The sequence below is a fragment of the Pseudopodoces humilis genome, chromosome 15 (genome assembly GCF_049639895.1).
Source record: "Pseudopodoces humilis isolate 2021_Gansu_Grassland_sample_001 chromosome 15, ASM4963989v1, whole genome shotgun sequence".
NCBI classification, from domain to species: Eukaryota; Metazoa; Chordata; class Aves; order Passeriformes; family Paridae; genus Pseudopodoces; species Pseudopodoces humilis.
The window spans coordinates 13194912-13214081 of record NC_142214.1 but is presented as its reverse complement, the minus strand read 5'-3'; the positions used below and the strand labels follow the sequence as shown (position 1 = coordinate 13214081).

The 19170-nt window shown below is 46.2% G+C and overlaps 1 protein-coding gene across 6 annotated transcripts in view; it reads left to right on the top strand.

Annotated features, from left to right (window-relative positions):
• Positions 1 to 3337: 3337 nt before the first annotated feature.
• Positions 3338 to 19170, top strand: part of GPR50 (G protein-coupled receptor 50) — a 67185-nt gene continuing 51352 nt past the window's right edge. For 5 of the 6 annotated variants that reach the window (XM_088062791.1, XM_088062792.1, XM_088062793.1 and 2 more), the window contains exons 1-2: positions 3546 to 3645; positions 3771 to 3857. In XM_088062791.1, coding sequence (XP_087918917.1) covers positions 3615 to 3645; positions 3771 to 3857 — 118 coding nt within the window. In that variant the 5' untranslated portion in view covers positions 3546 to 3614. Of the gene's footprint in view, positions 3417 to 3545; positions 3646 to 3770; positions 3858 to 19170 lie in introns of those variants that run through there. The other variant, XM_014260939.2, reaches the window with a different exon arrangement.

The window sequence follows — 19170 nt, the reverse complement described above, 5'->3', positions numbered from 1 at the left end:
TAGAAGAGGGGTTCAGCTTCATTCAGCATTTTTGTCCAGCATGTGTAGATCTGGGGAACAGAGCAGGTGTTTGGTGGGACATGGGTAAGGGAGACAACTGAGGGTTACTGTCTGGGGACCTCAGTGTCAGGAGTGACTATAAAATTGCCTTTGCAGCTCATTGGGGGTTATTTTCAGTGAGAAAACCACTAACCTGCCACTGTGCCACCTGCCACTAACCAGACACCGTGGTTCTGGTGTCTGCTTTTGCAAGGAGGGAGTTACAGATGCCATCAAAGATGGCTTGCCTGCACCCTGTCTGCAACTGAGACAGGCAGCATGGAAGCTGAGGCTCTGATTTTGTATCTCTCTCCTTTCTTTTCATGTCTCCTCCCTCCTTTGAAGTGGGACACCAAGACACCTTTGAATGAGCTTGTGTTGGAATCCTGAAATTTCCAACCTGGTATTCCTGATCCAGTGCTAACCTATCTGTTCCAGCAGGTGCCCAGGGGGCCATTAATTATTTTTGGTAAGCATGAGGAGTTCCTCAGGTCTGGCTAAAGGGAATGGGTATGTCACTGTCAATAAACACGCTTAGTCAAAATAGCAAGAAAAATTTGCCTTAAATATGCCAAATTCAGTATAGTAGTTTTTGTGGAAAACAGCTATTATCTTTGTATATTTGACAAAAGTTAATTGTTAAATGTCAGCAGTTCTGGTAAAGTGTAATTAAAAATATCTCATTGATACCTCTACCTTCACTTTTTTTTCCCTTGCCACTGCTTCCTAGAGTGCTTGCCTTGTGTTAATTGAAGAAGTGAAGAGTTGATTTAGCAGGAAGGTGGGAGAAAACAGCCTGAAGATCAGTCATCCAAATCACTCCAGTAATGAAAACAGTTGCTCACTACATCTATCATAATTTCTTCTTAGAGTCTTACGGAAGATTAGTTGCTGCAACTATGCAGATGCACACATGCCTAGTAGAGCTCTGCAGACATGCCAATCTAGGGCAGTAACTCCAGGCTGCGGAAAAAGACTGCTTTTTGCAAGTATAAATTACACACCAAAAAAAGTGGTCAGATAAAAACACTTTTTATGTTTTTCCAGTTGCATTCATTTCATGAAATGTTATACCCCGTTTACCTCACATTGTTGTGTGAGCAAAGCTTTTTTAAGTGTGAGGCCAAAATCTTTTTTGGGTAGCTTTGGTGCTATTGCCAAGACATTTGTATGTAAAGTTCAGGTCCTTTGAAGTCACATCATAGTTCTCCACAGCTGAAACACACCTGAGAGCATCTTAATAAATGTTGCAAAACTGACAAAGAACAGAGTGAAGGTGAAAGGTGCTGAAAGGATATATCCATGAGAGTTGACCTTACTCCTGCCTGCAGGTATGTCCTGAACAGAGCAGCTGAAAGTCCATGAACAAAATTAATTGGTTTACACAGAGAAAATATTTTCAAAACTATGCAGAATTCAGTGCAGAGTGTCAAAAGGAAGCCAAAATAAGCTATATATCAAACTAAAATGCTGTCTTCAACAATTCAAGAATGCAGGATTTCGTTAATTTTTTTTTTTTTTTTTTTTTTTTTCCAAAATTGAGTGCTCACCAGTCATGGGGAAAAGGTAAAAAGACATTTAAAGTGGGTTGGCTTAGCAAGGTTCTAAATGCAGAAGCAGAGCTGGCTCTGACCCTAGGCCAGCAGGCCAGGGCAGACCCTGTTTGCTGCTAGTCTCTGCTGTGCCTTACTGCTGCTTGTACTCTGCTGCCAGGGAATGAGCCACCAAAGGCTTTGCTTTTTGCTTTGTTATTGACTCCAGGCAGTTGTAAAACCCCCATGATGGGTTGTGACAGAACCTTAGTGTTTGCTTGGACACTTTGACCTGCACACAGAGGAGTGGCTTTGGGCAGAAGCCAGAGGAGGTGGTGCTGGACAGCCTAAGCATGCCCCTGCCCTCCGTCCGGCCAATGGCTGATGCTGAGCACCTCTGCTATGAACACAGGCCACTATGAGAGAGGTGGGGTTCTTCAGCCTGGAGAAGAGAAAGTTTCAGGGACACCTTATAGCACCAGTCCCTAAAGGGGCTACAAGAGAGCTGGAGAAGGGCATGGAGCAATAGAACAAGAGGGAATGGCTTTAAACTGACAGAGGGAGGGATTTAAATTAGATATAAGAAAGAAATTTTTGACTGTTGAGGATGATGAGGCCCTGGCACAGGTGGCCCAGAGCAACTATGGATGCCCCATCACTTGAAAGGTCAGGTTGGATGGGGCCCTAAGCAACCCGATGTTCCTGAAGATGTCCCTGCCCATGGCATGGGGAATTGGAACTGAATCATCTTTAAGGTCCTTTCCAACTCAAACCATTCCACAGTTCTATAGTATCCCTATTTTCTCTTTTCTGATTTTGTTTTCTAAACAAAGCTGAGAGCTCATGTGGTTGTGTGTAACCACAGTCCGACCACAGTGATTTGGTGTCTTCTTACTCCTGCTGGTGTGGAATGAAGCACAGAAGGTGCCTGGAAGCCCCAGCCATGGGGCTAGGCTGCGGGAGCTGGATATCCTGGCTACGGGAGCTGGTTATCCCGATTGAGGGAGCTGGATATCCCGGCCGAGTGCTGTTTTCCTGCGGCTGAGAAACCTCTGAGCGAGGGGGCTGCTGAGCTTACATAACTGCTGGCGCTTCTGCAATGCACACGTTAAAACGGGTAAAAAGCATTAACAGAAAGCGAATGGTCTTATTCTGGAGTAATTGGTTGAAAAAGTCCCTGTGGGGTTGGGCTTGCCTGAGTGGTGGCTGCCCGGGAGCGGAGCCGCGGAGCAATGGGAAGCAAAGGCACCGGGAAAGGCTTCAGCGACTCGAAGTGCGAAACTTCGCCTTGTAATCTCTTCTTGCCAGGACCTCTGCCCGAGGGCGGGAGCCGGGCGATTGTCCCGGCGGCAGCGGAGGCTGGAGGGGTGTCGGTCCCTCCCGGAAGGCGGGGAGGGGCTGCAGGGCCGGCGGCTCGAGCGGAGACCCCCGCCCGCCCCGCGCTGCCCGGCGCCGCCGCGCGGTGGCGCCATCGGCCCGGAGAGCGACTCAGTGCCCCGCCGCGCACCGGACACCCTCCGCGCGGCCCCCCCGCTCCGCCCCGGGCAGGGCGGTGGCACTGCCGGGGAGGGGGCGGTGGTCTCACCCCAGGACGGGACGGGGCCGGGGGCTGAGAGCTGCCTTCGGGGCGGGAGGAGGGGGGGCCCCGGCAGTGGCGGGCAGAGGTGCATATGGACCGGCTGGGGAGCAACGGGAGCTGCTCAGGCTGCCGGCTGGAGGGGGGCCCGGCGGCGGGAGCCGCCACCGGCCTGGCGGTCGTGCTTATCTTCACCATCGTAGTGGACGTGCTGGGCAACGCGCTGGTCATCCTCTCTGTGCTGCGGAACAAGAAGCTCCGCAACGCCGGTGAGCGCGAGGCGGGCGCGGGGCGGGCGTGAGGGGCGGGCGGAGCGGAGCGACCCCGCACCGCGCCCCGGGCTCGCCGCCCCGGCCCCTCATAGCACCGCTGCTGGCGGGGCAGGAGCCCGCGGGGGGCGGCGAGAGCAGAACCGCAGTCCCGCACCGGGGTGGTGAGGGCACCTCCGCTGGGGAGCCCCGGGTCCGATGTGCCCCGGCCAACGGCTCCGAGCTGCCGGTGAGCTGAAGTAGTGCCCGCCCTCTCTGGTGACCGGGCTGCCGCCGGGTTCCCGGCTCACTCTCTGCCCGTCCCGTCTCTCTGCTGCTGCTGTCCTCCGACTTTTCAAAACTTTTGTCCCCCAGAGGCAGCTGCAAACGGAGGAGCCAGCTCAGGTAATACCCACGTCCCTTCAGCCGACCCGCGCTGGGAGGAGCGGGGCAGAGGCGCAGGTGAGGACGACTCCGAGTGCCGCGTCAGGTGTTGAGCAAGAGTGTTCGGGTTTTTAAGACTAGTCCATTACAACACTGTAAACTTCCTTTTGTGTTCCAGTGTTTCAGTGTTTTAGTATTTTTATTATAAATCTGCTATGCTGAAAGCAGAGTGAAGAATTTACATGTTTTTTTAACTGGTAATTTGGAAGTCTGCTTTGTAGCCTTATGTATTGACGTCCATTAGTAATTAATCTAGGAAAATTGTTAAACTGATATTATTCAGTATTTTTAAGAAGGCTGTATTATTTGAGTGTGTAAATTTATTTCCTTCAAAGTCTTGTTATTTTAGCAAAGAATAGTCCTGGATATCAGTATAATAATAGAAAACTTATACTGGATATAAGTTGCTCTGTAAGGAATTTTAAGTAGTCTGTGTAGTACTGCTAAAATTGTACCATAGAGTGTGCTTTTCAGAGGTCTATATCACAGTCTGCTTTTATAGAGACATAAAATGACCCTCAGTTTTATAGCTTGTAAAATGGCTTTAATGAAATATCTGTAGTGTTTATGATGTGCAAGTTTTTTGAGATGCTGATGTCTCACTGTCTCTCTGAGTCTTCTGTAAATAAGCAGTAACTCAACAGGGTTTAGTAAAAGTACCTAATGGATAAGGCTGACAGGACAATTTCACTCCAGTGCCTCTAACATTTGATTGATTTATTAATGATAGAAAGCACAGAAATGGCCATTGGCTTGGGCAGGCACTGAACACAGTGACCTCAAGTAGTAAGTTGCTTTTTAACTGGTACTTAAAACACTGCTTATAGCAGCCATAGTACTCAGACAAGCTGTACTGCGTTTATGAGAACCTGCAGTATAGTTGCAAAAGGTATTTGCTCTTCTCTTCAGCTTTGCTTTAAAATGTGGGTGCTGCAAGCTCGTAATCAGTGGTTCTGGGGAAGAAAAAGAAGCACCCTGCCCTTCTCCCCAGGAAAACTAGCTGTTTATGTTATCTGGCTGCAAGCAGATTAGAAGTTATTAACTGCTTTTATTACCTTTCAAATCATTGATCACTCAAATGCATTTCATGTTTTAAGACTGCCTCCACTGTGAGTTGAGTTAAAGCTCCCATGAAAGTGAAAAAGAACAGCTTTTTGTTGAAGTGATCACAGAGATATTTTCCAGATCTTAGTCCTTGTCAGTATCCTGTTGTCTGGTCTTTGTACAAGCTGTCGCCATGTACGAATAAAGTCAACACAAGTGCAAACAGTGCTAACCTTCCTGATTTGAGGGAACATGGCTCTTGTTGTGCACAGAACTTGAGTGTGACTAGCATCAGCATGACAGACTTTGAAGCAGTGGTAAGGTGGTAAGTCCCAAGACCCATCCTGTTTTGTTCACCTACCATTGTTCCTCCTTCTGTCACAGCCTAAACTGGGAATGCCTGTGATAAATCACGAAGGGGTTCAGCAGCAAGAGGGTGAGGTGGTCAGGCCACTGGTGGTGGTCTGATTCAGTAAAATGTCAAACTTGCATTGAGGTGTTGCCATCTTGTGTTGCTAAAAAGATCATATGTGCTTAGGGTATTCAGACAATATTGCATCTCTCTGTTTTGGGAAGCCAGCCTCCCTGGACTCAGCACAAAATGTCAGGGATCTAGCTCAGTTCATGCTTCCTCTGACATGTGAGCAGCCACATGAATGAGAGGGGATCATCTGGAACCCAGCAGCCAGATTGAAGTCCTTTGGACAAACTTTATCTGCTCATGTGCAAATATATCCTAAGCCAGTTCAATGAATGAAAAGGGCACCTGTGATGGTTGTGTCAGATCTTGGCAAATCCTGGAAGGACCAAGTCCTCTGTTTCTGGAGCAAGCTCACACAAGGTCATCCAGCTGGAGCTAAAACTGTAATGTCAGGACAAGCTGGATTCAGGCTGGGGTATATAACTGGCACTGCTTCAGTAGCTGCAGTGGGTGATCACTCTTGTGAGGATGGGGCTTTTGGTCCATTCCCCTGGACATTTCTGAAGAACTTGTCACTTCAGCACAGCTACAACAGCATATAGAGTATGACTGTTGGGCAGCATCTCACATCAGCATTTGCCTGGAACTGAGCAAAGAGGAGGTGAGTGGTGCCTGTGAGCAGAGGAAGATGGGATTCACTGAAAGCCCCAGGGGTCTTTTGTAGTATACAGTTCACATCCACAGCTTACTGTTCAGTCAGTCACGCTGGACAACTTCTGGTGTTAGGCTTTCCTGCATCCAGCTACCTGGACACTTGGAAATATTTGTTTGGTCAGAGAGGTTCAAAAAAAGTTCCAGGCTTTGGTCTATATGTCCACAGTGCAGGGCAATGACATGATTGAGGGTTAAGGGTGTGAGGAATAACCCTGCTCCTCTCACAGGAAGGATGTTTATATGTTTTTATGGGAGGGTTGAAATTTTTTGGCAGCTGAAAACTTTGACAAACCTGACCAGCCTGCTTTTGTGCTGGGCACTGGGAGAGTTGGCAAGAGCTTGCTCTTTCAAGAGAAATCACACTCTTTCATATCTTTTTTCATCACACTCTTTTCATATCTCGCACATATCTTTCCATCTCTGAAGGTATAATGTAAGTTGATGTGTCCAGTGCCATTACTGGAAGGCGCTCAGAGTGCTGAGCACAGATTAGGAACAAAGTAAGAAACAATGATAGTGAGCCGTGTATGATGTGGCATGTGCGGCATCAGGACCAGCCAAAGGCTGCTGGTATGGCTGAGTTTACAGCTTTACATTCCGGTTCTGGCCAGCTTTACAAGTGTGAAAATCAGCTCTAAAAGCAGACAATATTTTTCAATGGGTTAGCCTGCTCCCTAGACAGAGGCTCTGGCAGTACCCTTCTCTAGTTCTTCTGAACTCACTGCAAGCTCAGGCTCACAGCCATGCATTCCTGGAAACCCGAGTCTCCCAGAAGTACTGCCTGGAGCTTTGTGTGCAGAGAAAAATTTCTGCTGCCTCACTGGCCTTTTCACTCTTGGGAACCTCATCTCTGGGGATCCAAAACCTCTCTAGGGGTAGGCAGTGCAGGTATAACTCCAATGAGGTCATCGGGCTCAACTGACTTTTAATCCTCTTGGATATACAGTATACACAACTGTTTGCGTAGTGGGAGGGATTTTGTTCTTGAGCTGTCACCCCAGCCTAAGTTGGGTGTCACACAGAAGTCTGTATGTATTACGTCAACATTGTTACCTTTGTCAGCCAAATGAAAACTCTAAGAAGAAATACTAGATCTGTTTGACAAGCCCTCCAGCCAGAAAACTGTGTTGACTAACAGGAGTTGTGTTTCCATCACTGAGCATGGGCCACTCTCTGGCCTGTTGGGAGCATGGGCAGGGTGACCAGCCTGCACTTCCTGGGTCAGCTGTTTGCCCTCTAGAAATATTGGCACTGTGCTAAGTTTTTGTTTGCTTGAGCAGGGTTTTTTATTTATTATTCCAAGACCTCTGGAACTTCCTGGCTGGCCTGGGATACACTTCTGGTTTGTTTTTTTTCAAAGTCAATGTTAGGAATTTGGGTGAGCTCTTTCATAGGCTCTGAGTCCAGGTTTTCTCATTACAGATGTGAAGGATGGTTAGCAGATGGTGTTGGGGATCTTCCCAACTCATTTCTCAGAGAATTTTGCTATAGCTGAGATTTAAGTCATCCTTATTTGCAAAGATAAAAAGAAATGGTTATACTTTCTGCATCCTTTATATCATGATACTTTCACTGTACTTTTTTAGCATCATGCCTAATGTATTGATAGATTGTGCTTTTTTCCCGATAGACCTATTGATTCTAGGTTTTTTAAATATCTTTTAGCTTTCTTTATAAAATGTGTTGAATTCTATAGAATTTGCTCTAATATTATAGTGTATTTCTGCTTTTTTTTACTTCTTTTTTTTTTTTTAAATTTGGCTCTTAAGAAATTCCTACTATAAACCAAGTAATTTTTTTTTTAAATGTACTGTTGCTTTTCTTGGTGGGAAAGAGAGCTCTACTAAGGCATCTTTAAACATCCTTCAATAAGCGTTGTCACACTTACTTATATTTAGGGGTTTTCTCTCAGTTATTTTTGTGTCTGGTTCTTTCTAGTTTTGTGAAACTGACCTTTAGGAGATGTTTTGTACCGTGTTCTGTTTCCTTACCCCAAATGTAGTTGGGAACTGTGATTGGTTTTCTTCCAGCTACTGCAAGATTTCCTTAGAAATCTTAGAAGTCTTAGAAAGCTATCTATTATATGTAAGTGTTGAGATTTTTTAAATTATTTTTTAGCACCACAAACCCTCCAACATCTGCCATAAGCCTGAAATTACATCTCCTCTTGCTGTATATTGTGGGTAGATGCTTCAGGAGCTGCTCATCCATCCCACTGATTCACTTGTCTACAGCAAACTCCTATCAGTGATGCTGATGTACCGAGCCCATGGCCCCCTGAAATGAGCGGGGCCCTGTCACAGGTGGCTGGGCTTTCAGGGGGGGCTCTGCTGAGGGCAACAGGCTGTTTGTTGGTTAAACAGTAAGAAGGTTGTTGGCACTCCTGGGTCTTCCCCACCTCCTGGGTCCTCTGATGTGGAAGGGTGGCACCCAGTACCCCCTTGCCCTTCAGCAGGGATGGGCACCTGTGACATCAGAGGGGAGAGCTGCTGACAAATGTCTCAGCTCTTGAGGGGGACAGTCCATGCCACTGGTTGCTTTTAGCTTTGCTACTGATGCACCAACCGGTTGGTGAAGAATTTGCCATATCAAGCTGACTGCTAGTGTTCCCCGCTGCGCTGCCAGCAACGGGAATGGTACCTGCAGTGTTAAGGCTGCTCCAGAGAAGCCTGGCTGGGGCTGGAGCTCAGCACAGTGAGGGCATGGGCTGTAGAGCTGGTGCAGAGAAGTCTTTGAAGCTGGGGATGGATCTGTCCCTCTGCTGCAGCCCTCTGCTCCTGTGGCTCTGCAGGTGGGTGCTGGAGTGGGGCTGCTGGCTGGAGGAGGTGGGAGAAGCAGGAGTGACAGTGGGATGAAACCTGTGAGAAAGTCGGTTTGGATTAAGGTGAAGTGTGAACTTTAGGTGTAATAGGAGCATAAAGTGGAGAACAGTCTTGACCTGTCTTTTCCTAGAAGATGTCTTGCACAGTGAGACACAGAGACATAGCATTTGTTCAGGCTGTGTTGGAGCCACAGGCACAGCCCCATGGCCAAACTGATTTGGAGAGGTCTCTGACGGCATCATCTTCACATTCACCTGCTCCTGCATTGGTGAGGGTTCAGGCTGGATTCCCATCCAGGCTCTGGCATATCCCTCCTTCCAGCAATGCTGCTCTGAGCTTCTCCTGGGCTGTGTCCAGAGTGCCAAGGAGGAGGCTCAGGCACTGTCTTGCTCCAACTGGCATTTGTGGCTCCATGCTGTGCTGCTCCCATGCTGTGCTTCCAGAGCTCTGGAGGAACTGGCAACTCACCCAGGCATGAGCAGCTCCTAAGTTGCTTTGTAGCACAGTTGCTTCAGAAATATTTCTAAATTGGTCCCTCATGCAGCTCCATTTAGGTTCCCAAGGGGATTCCATCCCATCAACTCTGTGAGGTCAAAGCTTCCAATATTTGGAATTATTTTTTCTTTTTATTTTTTCAGAGGAAAAAGTCTTTATGTAGATGCAAGTATTTTTAGGAACCCTGGATCTCAGGAGCCCCTTTGTGAAGCTCTGTGTAACTCCCAGTACAAATTTTTGCTCCTCCCACTCTCAGTAATTTGCTCCTCCCACTGGAGCAGGACTTGAACACTACGCTGTAAGTCATGGATGTGTGGCTGGGGAATGGAGTTGGAGCACTGTTAGTCACTCAGGAAGTCAGCAGTGCTTAGTGTACATTCATGTGTACCAGTGGTTTGGGAGCCAGATGGTATGTGGTCAAGTGATAAATATAAGTGATAAATTTGAGAGGAATTGTCATGGTTTGACACTGACCCAGTGCTAGGCACTCATGATAATCTTTTGTTCACCCTCCCCTGCTGCAGCTGGGCAGCGGAGAGGGAAAAAAACCCCAAAACTAATGCTTCATGAGTGAGGTAAGGACTGGGAGAAACACTTCAAGGACAAAATATGCTCAACTTATGGTTGCAAAGTGAATTTATTACTAACAGAGTCAGAGGAGGATAATGAGAAGTAAAATAAGCCCTTAAAACACTGCTTCCCCCCAGCCCCTCCTTCCTTCCCACTGACAGTGCAGGGAGGCAGGGCATGAGTGTTGTGGTCAGTTCATCACTGAGATTTTCTTCCACTGCTCCAGGAGAGCAGTCCTTCCCCTGTGAGGCTATGGGATCCCTCCCACAGAGACCATTCTCTGTGAACTTCTCCAGCCTGGGTCCATTCTCATGAGCAGCAGGCCTACCACGCCTGCTGCAATGTGAGCTCCCCCACAGGCAGACTGCTGTCCTCCCAAAACTGCTGCGATGTGGGTCTCTGCTTTCACGGGGTGCAGTCCTTCAAGGACAGGCTGTTCCAGTTGGAAGAAGGAGCCCTCTCCCTCCACTGGATCACAGCCTTTTCCAGATATCCTCCTACTCTGGCTTGGGCAGCTCTCCCGTGGCCTGCGGGTAGATCTCTGCATCCCCCGTGGATCCCCATGGATGGGGGATATGCAGATGGGCATAACTGCTTCAGCATGGTCTTCACCAGAGCCTGCTGAATTCCCCACTCAGCACCAGTAACTGGAGCACCTCCTCTCCTCCTTCTCCACTGACCCTGGTGTCTCCATGTTGTATTCCCTCACATGTTCTCACCTCCTCCTCTGACTAGAAGCAAAACCTGTGACTTTTTGATTTCCTTCTTAAATATGTCATTACAGAGGCATTACCAAACTCTCTCATTGACTCAGTTTCGGTTAGCAGCATGTCCATCTTCAGAGCCATCAGAAATTGGCTCTGCTGGACATGGTGGAAGCTTCCAGGAGCTTTCACAGAAGCCATCTTCGTGGTCCCCCTACTACCAAAAATCAGGCTGTGCAAAACCAATACAGCAAAGAATCAGGTTTCTACTAGAAACAGTAAGTCTGGCATCTCTGAACTGATGAATACTTGTTTTTGCAGTGTTTGACAAAAATTCTGTTGCACATGTAGGTCTCTATACAGTTACCCACAAATTAGTTGAAACAAAAATCCTGTTACTAGGCAGATTTGTGTCTTGTATCATGTAAAATAACACCCTTCCTCCCCAGACGGCCACCCTATGGACAAGAGAGCAAGCCATGTTCAGCACAGTGCTGAGCTCCTGTTCTTCCTTTCTCAATCCCTCCAAGCCCTGTGCCTTTCCCTGTCTCTAGCAAAGGCTCTTCTTTTCTGCCCAAAGACCATTGCTGCCCAAGGACTTGATGTTCTTGAAAGATCTGGAGAGTCAAGTGCTGGCATAGATAATGACAAATAATTAATTGCCTTGTAGACAGTCCTTCAATATGAGCTGGAACATATATCAGGAAGAGGGAAGGTGGGCATATATGTGCAAAGTAACAGTTCCCTGTGATTAATTAAAAGGCTTAGAAAGAAAGCTGTCATGTCATTGCCTATAAATAAAATGGCAATTAATTCAGAGATGGATTTTGTATGCTTTTCTCTTTTTTTCATTTTGTTTGCATTTTGTTTGCCTTTGTCTCTCTGTGCAGGATGTTTAATTCCTTCCAAGTCCCACAGCAGAAAGCAGGGATGGAGGAGGACAGGACAGTCCTTAGGAGAATGCTGTGCCACAGTCCCACAGCAGTCATGTCTGCCACAGCCCCAATCTGATGGGACTGCTTTTTTTGGAAGATGTAAAAGGAAACCTGTGGTGTAGCTTTCTCATGTTTAACTCTCCTCATTCCTGAAAACTGGAATGAGGATTAGTGAGTCCCTGTCTTCTGAGACTATCCCCTTGATGTCTTATGTTGAGAGACCTCAGATCTTGTTTTGTTGAACAATCCCCAGTATCACCTTCAGATGTGATGTTGACAAATGCTGTGGTGTCTGTAGGGGACTGAGTTCCAGCAGCCCAGAGTCTCACCTGCCCTGAATCCCTGCTGTCCTTTGACATGGATGCAATGCTTCTGGGCCTGGGGCAGGAGGATGCACAGAGGGTGAGGGAGGAGGGGGATAAGTGGGAATGCTAATGGACTGGTGAGAATCTGGCTGCAGCAGAAATTGTAATGGGATGTACCAAGCACAGCAAAAGCAAGTTAGAGTGAGCAGTGGGATACTCTGACTGAGCTGCACCCCTTCCCTATCCCAAGAGGAAAGGTGGGGAGAGCTGGAAGCTCTTCCTGTTGCAGACATTCATGTTTTGCAGTAAGGGTAGGCAGGCTCAAGAGACCCTGGTGTTTTCTAGGAGCAAACCCCAACCCTGTGGTACTGAGCAGGCACACAGCCTGCAGTTCCCATGTGCTCTATGAGATATAACTTAAATGGAGTTTAACATATTTCATCTTACTCTTGGTCCATTGTCTGGCCTTCAGATCTCAGCTGTGAGTTTTATTTCTGCAGATACTGCAGTCGAAAATAGACCAAATTGAATCTTAATGGGATGGGTGAAATCCACAGCAGAGTTGCATTTGGATGCATTAGGATATGGAGCCCTGGCCTATGCTGCCCCAGGGAGTGCTACCTGGCAGCCAGGTGGGAGGGAGCAGCCTTCCCAGTGTCCACAGCTGCCTGCATGAACTGGGATGGGGGCACAGGGCTTCTCTGGTGGCTTTAGCTCAGTCCTGCTTGTGAGGAGATTCAGAATGAGCGATTTAGGAAAAGGAGATGTTTACCAAGTGGCTCAGGATTTTCCAGTTACTTCTGCAGAGTAACTAGCTTTCTTTCCTGTGTGTTGCAGGGTGAGGAGACCCTATTCCTTTAGGTGATCACTGCAGCTTAAGCTATCCCTGGACTTGCATACTGTCTTGGGTTACAATGCAAGATAGAACCAGAAATATGTATTTTATTACCATCTGTTAAAACCAGGTGGGGCAGTGATCTTTATCTCTTTTATGACCCATCCTGTAACTGGGGGATATCTTCTGTTAACAGACCAGCTGTTACAACCAGTTGGGGCAGTGTTCTTTTCCACTACCCATAGTCCCTTCATCAGGATATCTTCTGTTAATGGGCCATTGAGTCTCACTGCATGACTGATCATGTAAATCATCCCACTGTGAGGTGCACCACCCAGGGGGAGGAGCCAAGCATTCCTACCTGGATATCATCAGCGACTCAGAACACCATAGTCTTTCTTCACTGGATTCTAAGAGGAAAGACCAGACCCATCTATACTATCACTGTACCTTCAGAAGAGAACTACACCCTTCTATGGGATAATTGCTTCAACAGAACCACACCTTCACTCCAGGAGGAGTGCAGCCACCATTTAATCAGACTGCTACTAACACTCTGCCCACCAGGGTGTCAGGTTGTATTCTGACTCTGTCAGTGTGTTGGTTTATTGTACTACTGCATTTTTCTTTTTACTTTATTTTCCTTAGTAAAGAACTGTTATTCCTATTCCTATATCTTTGCCTGATAGCACTTCGATTTCAAGATTATAGTAATTTGGGGGAGGGAGGTGGTGGCGGGTTACATTTTTTCCATTTCAAGGGAGGTTTCTACCTCCCTTAGCAGACATCTGTCTTCTCAAACCAAGACACATACAAACATGGCATAGGAGGGTTTGTGGAGTGAGTGAATGGCAGGTAGAGAAGACAAGGGGGAGCAGAAGACTGGAGTCCTGGTGCCTGAGTATGGATTTGGGCTGTGTTTTTAGGGTAGAAGTACTGGAGACTGGGAGACAATCTGTGGTCAGGGCTGGTTCTTCTATAACCTACCCAATCCACCTGCTTGTCTCCTGCTTGTATCTGCCGGCCAGTGTCAATGGTGACAGCCATCCAGATCTCACTGTGTCAGTTCTTTGGCCCTCAGTCCCACCTGCAGACTGCTGAAATACCTCTGCCAAGCCTTTTTAGTGGCTTGCATTTGCCCTCCCAGTGCATTTGTCAGCACCAGGCTGACATGGGCCGATGGGGGGTCCCTGGCTCAAAGGAGAGCAGGGTCAGGATCAGAAGGAAGGATCCAGGCTTGTCTGGTAAGGAAAGGGCTGATGGGAACTGTGTTTTTAAGGCACACTGATGGAGGAGGGAGGCATGTGAGTCTTGTGTTCCTGAGGGAACAGTGAGACAGGGATGGCAGCATGGTGGCACTTCCCTTGTCCTGCTGTCAGTTTTTCTTGGCTGGTTTCTAGGAAAATGGATTATACCATATTCAAAATATTCACTACTGGATTTAATAATACTTCAAAAATAACTTAAATGTATTTCTTTCAGAAATGGTATTCCATGGAAATCCTTTCTGTTTATCTGCTGGCATTGCCAAGCACATACTCCAAAGCCAACATCCACGTAAGTCATTGCTTTTTTAAACAAAATGGGAGAACAATAGCCTGTGTCATTAGCCTGGGCCCATGCTGTCTGAGGACAAGAGCTGTGTGTTGTGTCATTCCCTACTTGCAGCTTTTCCCTGAAGTTGTCTGGGTCATAGGTCTGTGTTGGCACTCCCAGAGGTGCCTCAGAGAGCAAAGACCAGACTGGGCAGTCTCCCTCTACTACTACACCTTTACCAGCTGAGTTTGTTCTTCAGCCTCAGTACCTCTAGAAACAGTTCTTCAGTCTCTACATGTCAAGGTCCTCCCTCCTCAAGTTGGAGATGCTCTGGAACTTTCTGAACAGTGTCTCAATTGTTGAGTGCTGGGAAGGTGGTGAGATCTCTCAACACTGACTTTATGGCTTCTCTGCAGAGCTGACATGCGCCAGCCTAAATAACAGCAAACCCCAGGACCTGTGACTGATTGCCTAGCCAAGTGAAGTAGCCCAGCCTAACAGCATCCCCAGGACAGTCCTGTGGCTTCTCTGTGTGTTCAGAGAGGAGGTTGGAACTGAAATTCTGGAGGAGTTTGGCTAGTGGTGCCATGAGGATGTGGTCATAAGGTGTATTAGCTTTACCTCAAGTATAGTAAACACCCTTTCCAATTCCTAGTGGAGAGATTGAAAGCAAGTCATGACAACATAGAATATTCCTGGAAGAGGTTTCCAGTAGCATTTAGTGTAGTATGGAGTTGCCAAAGATAGTATTCCTGTTTTTCTCTCAAGCTCCCCTCTCACCTCTGCTCTTGTGACTCCTGGTGGAAGTCAGATCATGCTCACACTGGCAGGATCTGTTAATATCTGACAGAAAATACCCATCTCTTCTGAGTTTGGTGCCTTTAACTTATTTACAAGTGGTCAGTCTATCTCAGCACCTCAATAAACAGCAGTAGCAAAGATCAGAATTCACAGAATGCTTTAGACTGGAAGAGGTGTTTAAAGGTCATCTAATCCAACCCTCCTTTACGGAGCAAAGACACCTTCAACTAGATCAGGTCACTCAGAGCTCTGTCCAACCTGGCCTTGAATGTTACAGGAATGGGGCACCTACCACCACTCTGGCCAACCCATACCAGTGGCTCACCATCGTCATTGTAAAAAATGTTTTCTTAATATTTAATCTAAATATACCCTCTTTTAATTTAAACCTATTACCCCTTGGTCCTAGTGCAACAGCCCTTGCTAAAATGTCTGTCCCCATCTTTCTTCCAGACGTCTTTAGGTACTAGAAGGTGCTGTAGGGTCTCCCTGGAACCTTCTCCAGACTGAACACACCCAAAGCTTTTCTTTCATAGGAGAGGTGTTCCAAAATGAAGATAAGTTGAAGAGTTAGCTGTCCTCTGCTTTCCATCACTAGTTCTCCCTGTTTTCTTTCTGGCTTTTCCAAAAATATTTGCAGCATCTCTGGAGTTTTCAGTGCTCTGCTTTGCAGGGAGGAATTAGACTGGAATGAAGTATACTGGTGCCTTTATGTAGAAGTACATGTTGTCAAGGCAGAGATTATATCTTGGCTTTTTCAAGGGAAGACTAAAAATGAAAAAAAAATATTTTCTGCTGTACCTCAGATGTGAGCATTAAGTCAGTGGTGAGCTCTGCCATTATGGCTTGTGTCTTAAACAGTCTTTCTTCCAATCAAAAATGATTAGTCAAAATTAATTGGACTAAGTGGAAAACTTGCTGACAAAACACTTCAAGAGTAGGTGTAGCTGATAGGCACCAAAATAGTCAGACCTTACAGTATGGATTGCAAACTCTGCCTCTGCCATGCTCATCCATGGGAGTTTCTGTAGGGAAGACAGAAGTGTGGTGTGAGTACTTGCAGAAAAACACAGGTGTGATGGGAGAAGGAGGGACATGTGTGGAAACAGGATGGATGCTTGTGGTGGGAGAGGCAATTGCCTTGGAAGAGGCAATCCTGTCTGAGGCTGAGAGTTACTACCATGGCCAGCAGTCAGACCAAGGAGGAGCAGCAGGAGTCATGGCTCTGCTGTTCCTGACAATGCACATATTTGCAGCTTCTGCAGATGGTCCAGCTGCATTCCTTTCTGAGATACATTTGGGCCCACAGCAGTTCAACTACCCCTGCCTGCTGAAAGGTGCCTGACTTCATGGCACTACTGACCTAGGTTAGGAGGATCAAACATTTTGGCGAACGTACTGGTCTTCTGGTCCTTCAGTGATAGAATCAGAGAATGCTTTGTTTTGGAAGGGATTCTAAAGATCATCTCATTCCAACCCCACTGGCACTGGTGTTATCCTCATAGGAAAACAGATTTTTTAAGGCAATGCACTCTTGTTCCTCACAGATGCTGATAAGCCAGTTCCTAATGACCTAAGACCTTGCTGGGGACTCAAGAGGGCCCTGTTTTCAGAACAGCTGCAGTGAACAAAACATCCCCTGCCTGGTCTAGACTCTCATGGAAAGGCTATTTCTAACAGCCTTGTTGCCCTCCTTTGGACACAAATCACTTAAACAAATACTTGTACAGCTCTGCTCTAATAGAAAGATAGTTATTTTGCAATCATGCTAAAACAAGACTGTATAAAAGTCTTCTGATTTTGGACCTTTTGTCCTTACTGGTGCCGACTTTAAAGGTGAGATCTCTACTGAAGTGGCCTTGAAGTGGCACAGAAATAGAACAGGGGAAGCTGTTGTAGAAGTTCCCTGCAGTGCTGGCAAAAGGACAGTCTGAAGTTGAAGTGTTCTTAAGTGGCAAAAGAGATGAAAGTAGCTTTGGCTTGGATACAGCCCCTTTCTTAGGCCTCTGCCTGTGATCTGTCTGGCTGTGTGCTTGTCAAAAATGGTTTTCAGTTTCCTGTTGTGGAGGGTGTGAGTAGTTAGAAAGCCCTTGTGCTGGCTTTCTGGGCAGCTATGAACAAACCCCAATGCTATTGATATCCCTCCCTCAAAACTGAGCCTGGTAATGTTTATTCTTATCTTTCACCCTTGTGAAAGGAAGACAGAAGATGTAATTTCTTTATGATGATGACAATCTGCGGACTGTAACAAGAGCCTCCTTTCCAGGGGACTGCTGCCACACCAATACACTTCAGACAGACTATGTGCTGCTTTCTCTGTCCTAGACAAGGAGATTTTTAGGGCTGTGGTACCTGAAAGAAGTTGTGTTTGTGTCCATCTCTCCTGGTTTCAGCTGGGATGGAGTTAATTTTCTTCCTAGTAGCTGGTACAGTTCTGAGCTTTGGATTTAGAATGAGAATAGTTGATAACATACTCATGTTTTAGTTGTTGCTAAGCTTGAGTTAGTGTTTACACTAACTCAAGGACTTTCCAGCTTCTCATGCTGCCCTGCCAGCTAGGGGGACATAAGCTAGAAGGGGATACAACCAGGACAGCTGACCCCAACCGACCAAAGGGATATTCCAGACTGTATGGTGTCATGCTCAGCCTATAAATTATGGGGAAAGCTGGCCACGAGCTGCTGCTCAAGGGCTGGCTGGGCATCAGTTGTCAGGTGGTGAGCAATTGCATTGTGCAATCACTTGTTTTGCATATTCTAATTCTATTATTATTATTATTACTTCCATTTCTGTGCTATTAAACTGTCTTTTTCTTAACACACAAATTTTACCTCTTCCCCTTCCCATTCACTCTCCCATTCCACTGGAAGGAGATTAGTGAGCAGCTGTGTGGTGTTTGGTTATTTGCTGAGGCAAACCATGACACCATCCCATCATCTGGTTTACTTTATTTCTGTCGAAAGTGCTCAGTTTGCATTTTAAGTGCTGCATCAGGGATAACGGTTCTTCCTTGTGAGAAGTAATGGTGGTAGGATGTGAGACCTATAGATCACCTGCCTGTGGAACTATAGTTTCCCCTCACATCATATTGGTTTCTTTGTCTCATTCTTTCTCCCTTCATCTAAAATTATTTTAGATTTTAAGTGCATTTCCAAGCTGTGAAATGCTACTGACGTTCAGAAACTCTCAACCTCCAGCACCAAGAGCACAATTCTTTCGCATTTTCTATCAAAAAGTGTATTATAACTCATCAGTCCAGTAACACCTAAGTTTCCAAATGTTTATGGGTTGTTTAAATATATTAAGTCTATGAATTCAAATGGTAGATATCTGCTAATGTATAAGATCTGTTCCTTATGCCTCTTGTACTTCCCTGCCTTCCTCACAATTCTACTGTATTAATTTTTTCAGGGACTAACAATGTCTGCCTGTAATTATGTTGGGAGTATCTTGAGAAGTAAGAAGCCAGATAAAATTCAAAGCAGGACAAGACAGTCTTCACATGGATTTTGAAAGTGCTGCAAGATAGTGCATTAAAGACATCAAGCACATCTGCTTTTTCCCTTCTGTCTGAGGAGTAAATGACCTGCATTAAAACAGTTTAACAGAACAACAAAACACAGCTAGTTTTAAGCAACAAAAAGACAGAAATAGAGCAAGAGGAGTCCAAAATTAATTTGTGAAGCAGCTTGTTGCCTTCTGAATCATTGTTCAGAAACATAAGCCTTTGCCTATGTGAATGGATTTATATAGGGTTTAAAAGGAAAGGGTGAGATCAAGTCTGATGTTTAGGTTTGCCTGCCATGTGTCTGCATCTCAGTCACCCTCCCCTGTGGCACTCCCATGGAAGTAGGCCAAGAGAGTTTCACTCGGGGAAGCAATATAAAGACAATGAGCTGAGTTTCACATATTTGCTCTCTTCTGCCAGTCTTCTTCCTTAATCTCTGAATATCTCCATGCACAATCTCATCTGTAATTACAGCCTCATTGGAACCTGACAGTGTGATACCTATTAATTACTTTCTTAATATTTATTTATTCATATAGCTTTTATCTATGTTGAAAACCAGATTTTTATTTTCGATTGTTCAAAATCAATTGTTTAAAAACCACACAAAACCAACCCTGTTCTCCCAGGCACTGATACAC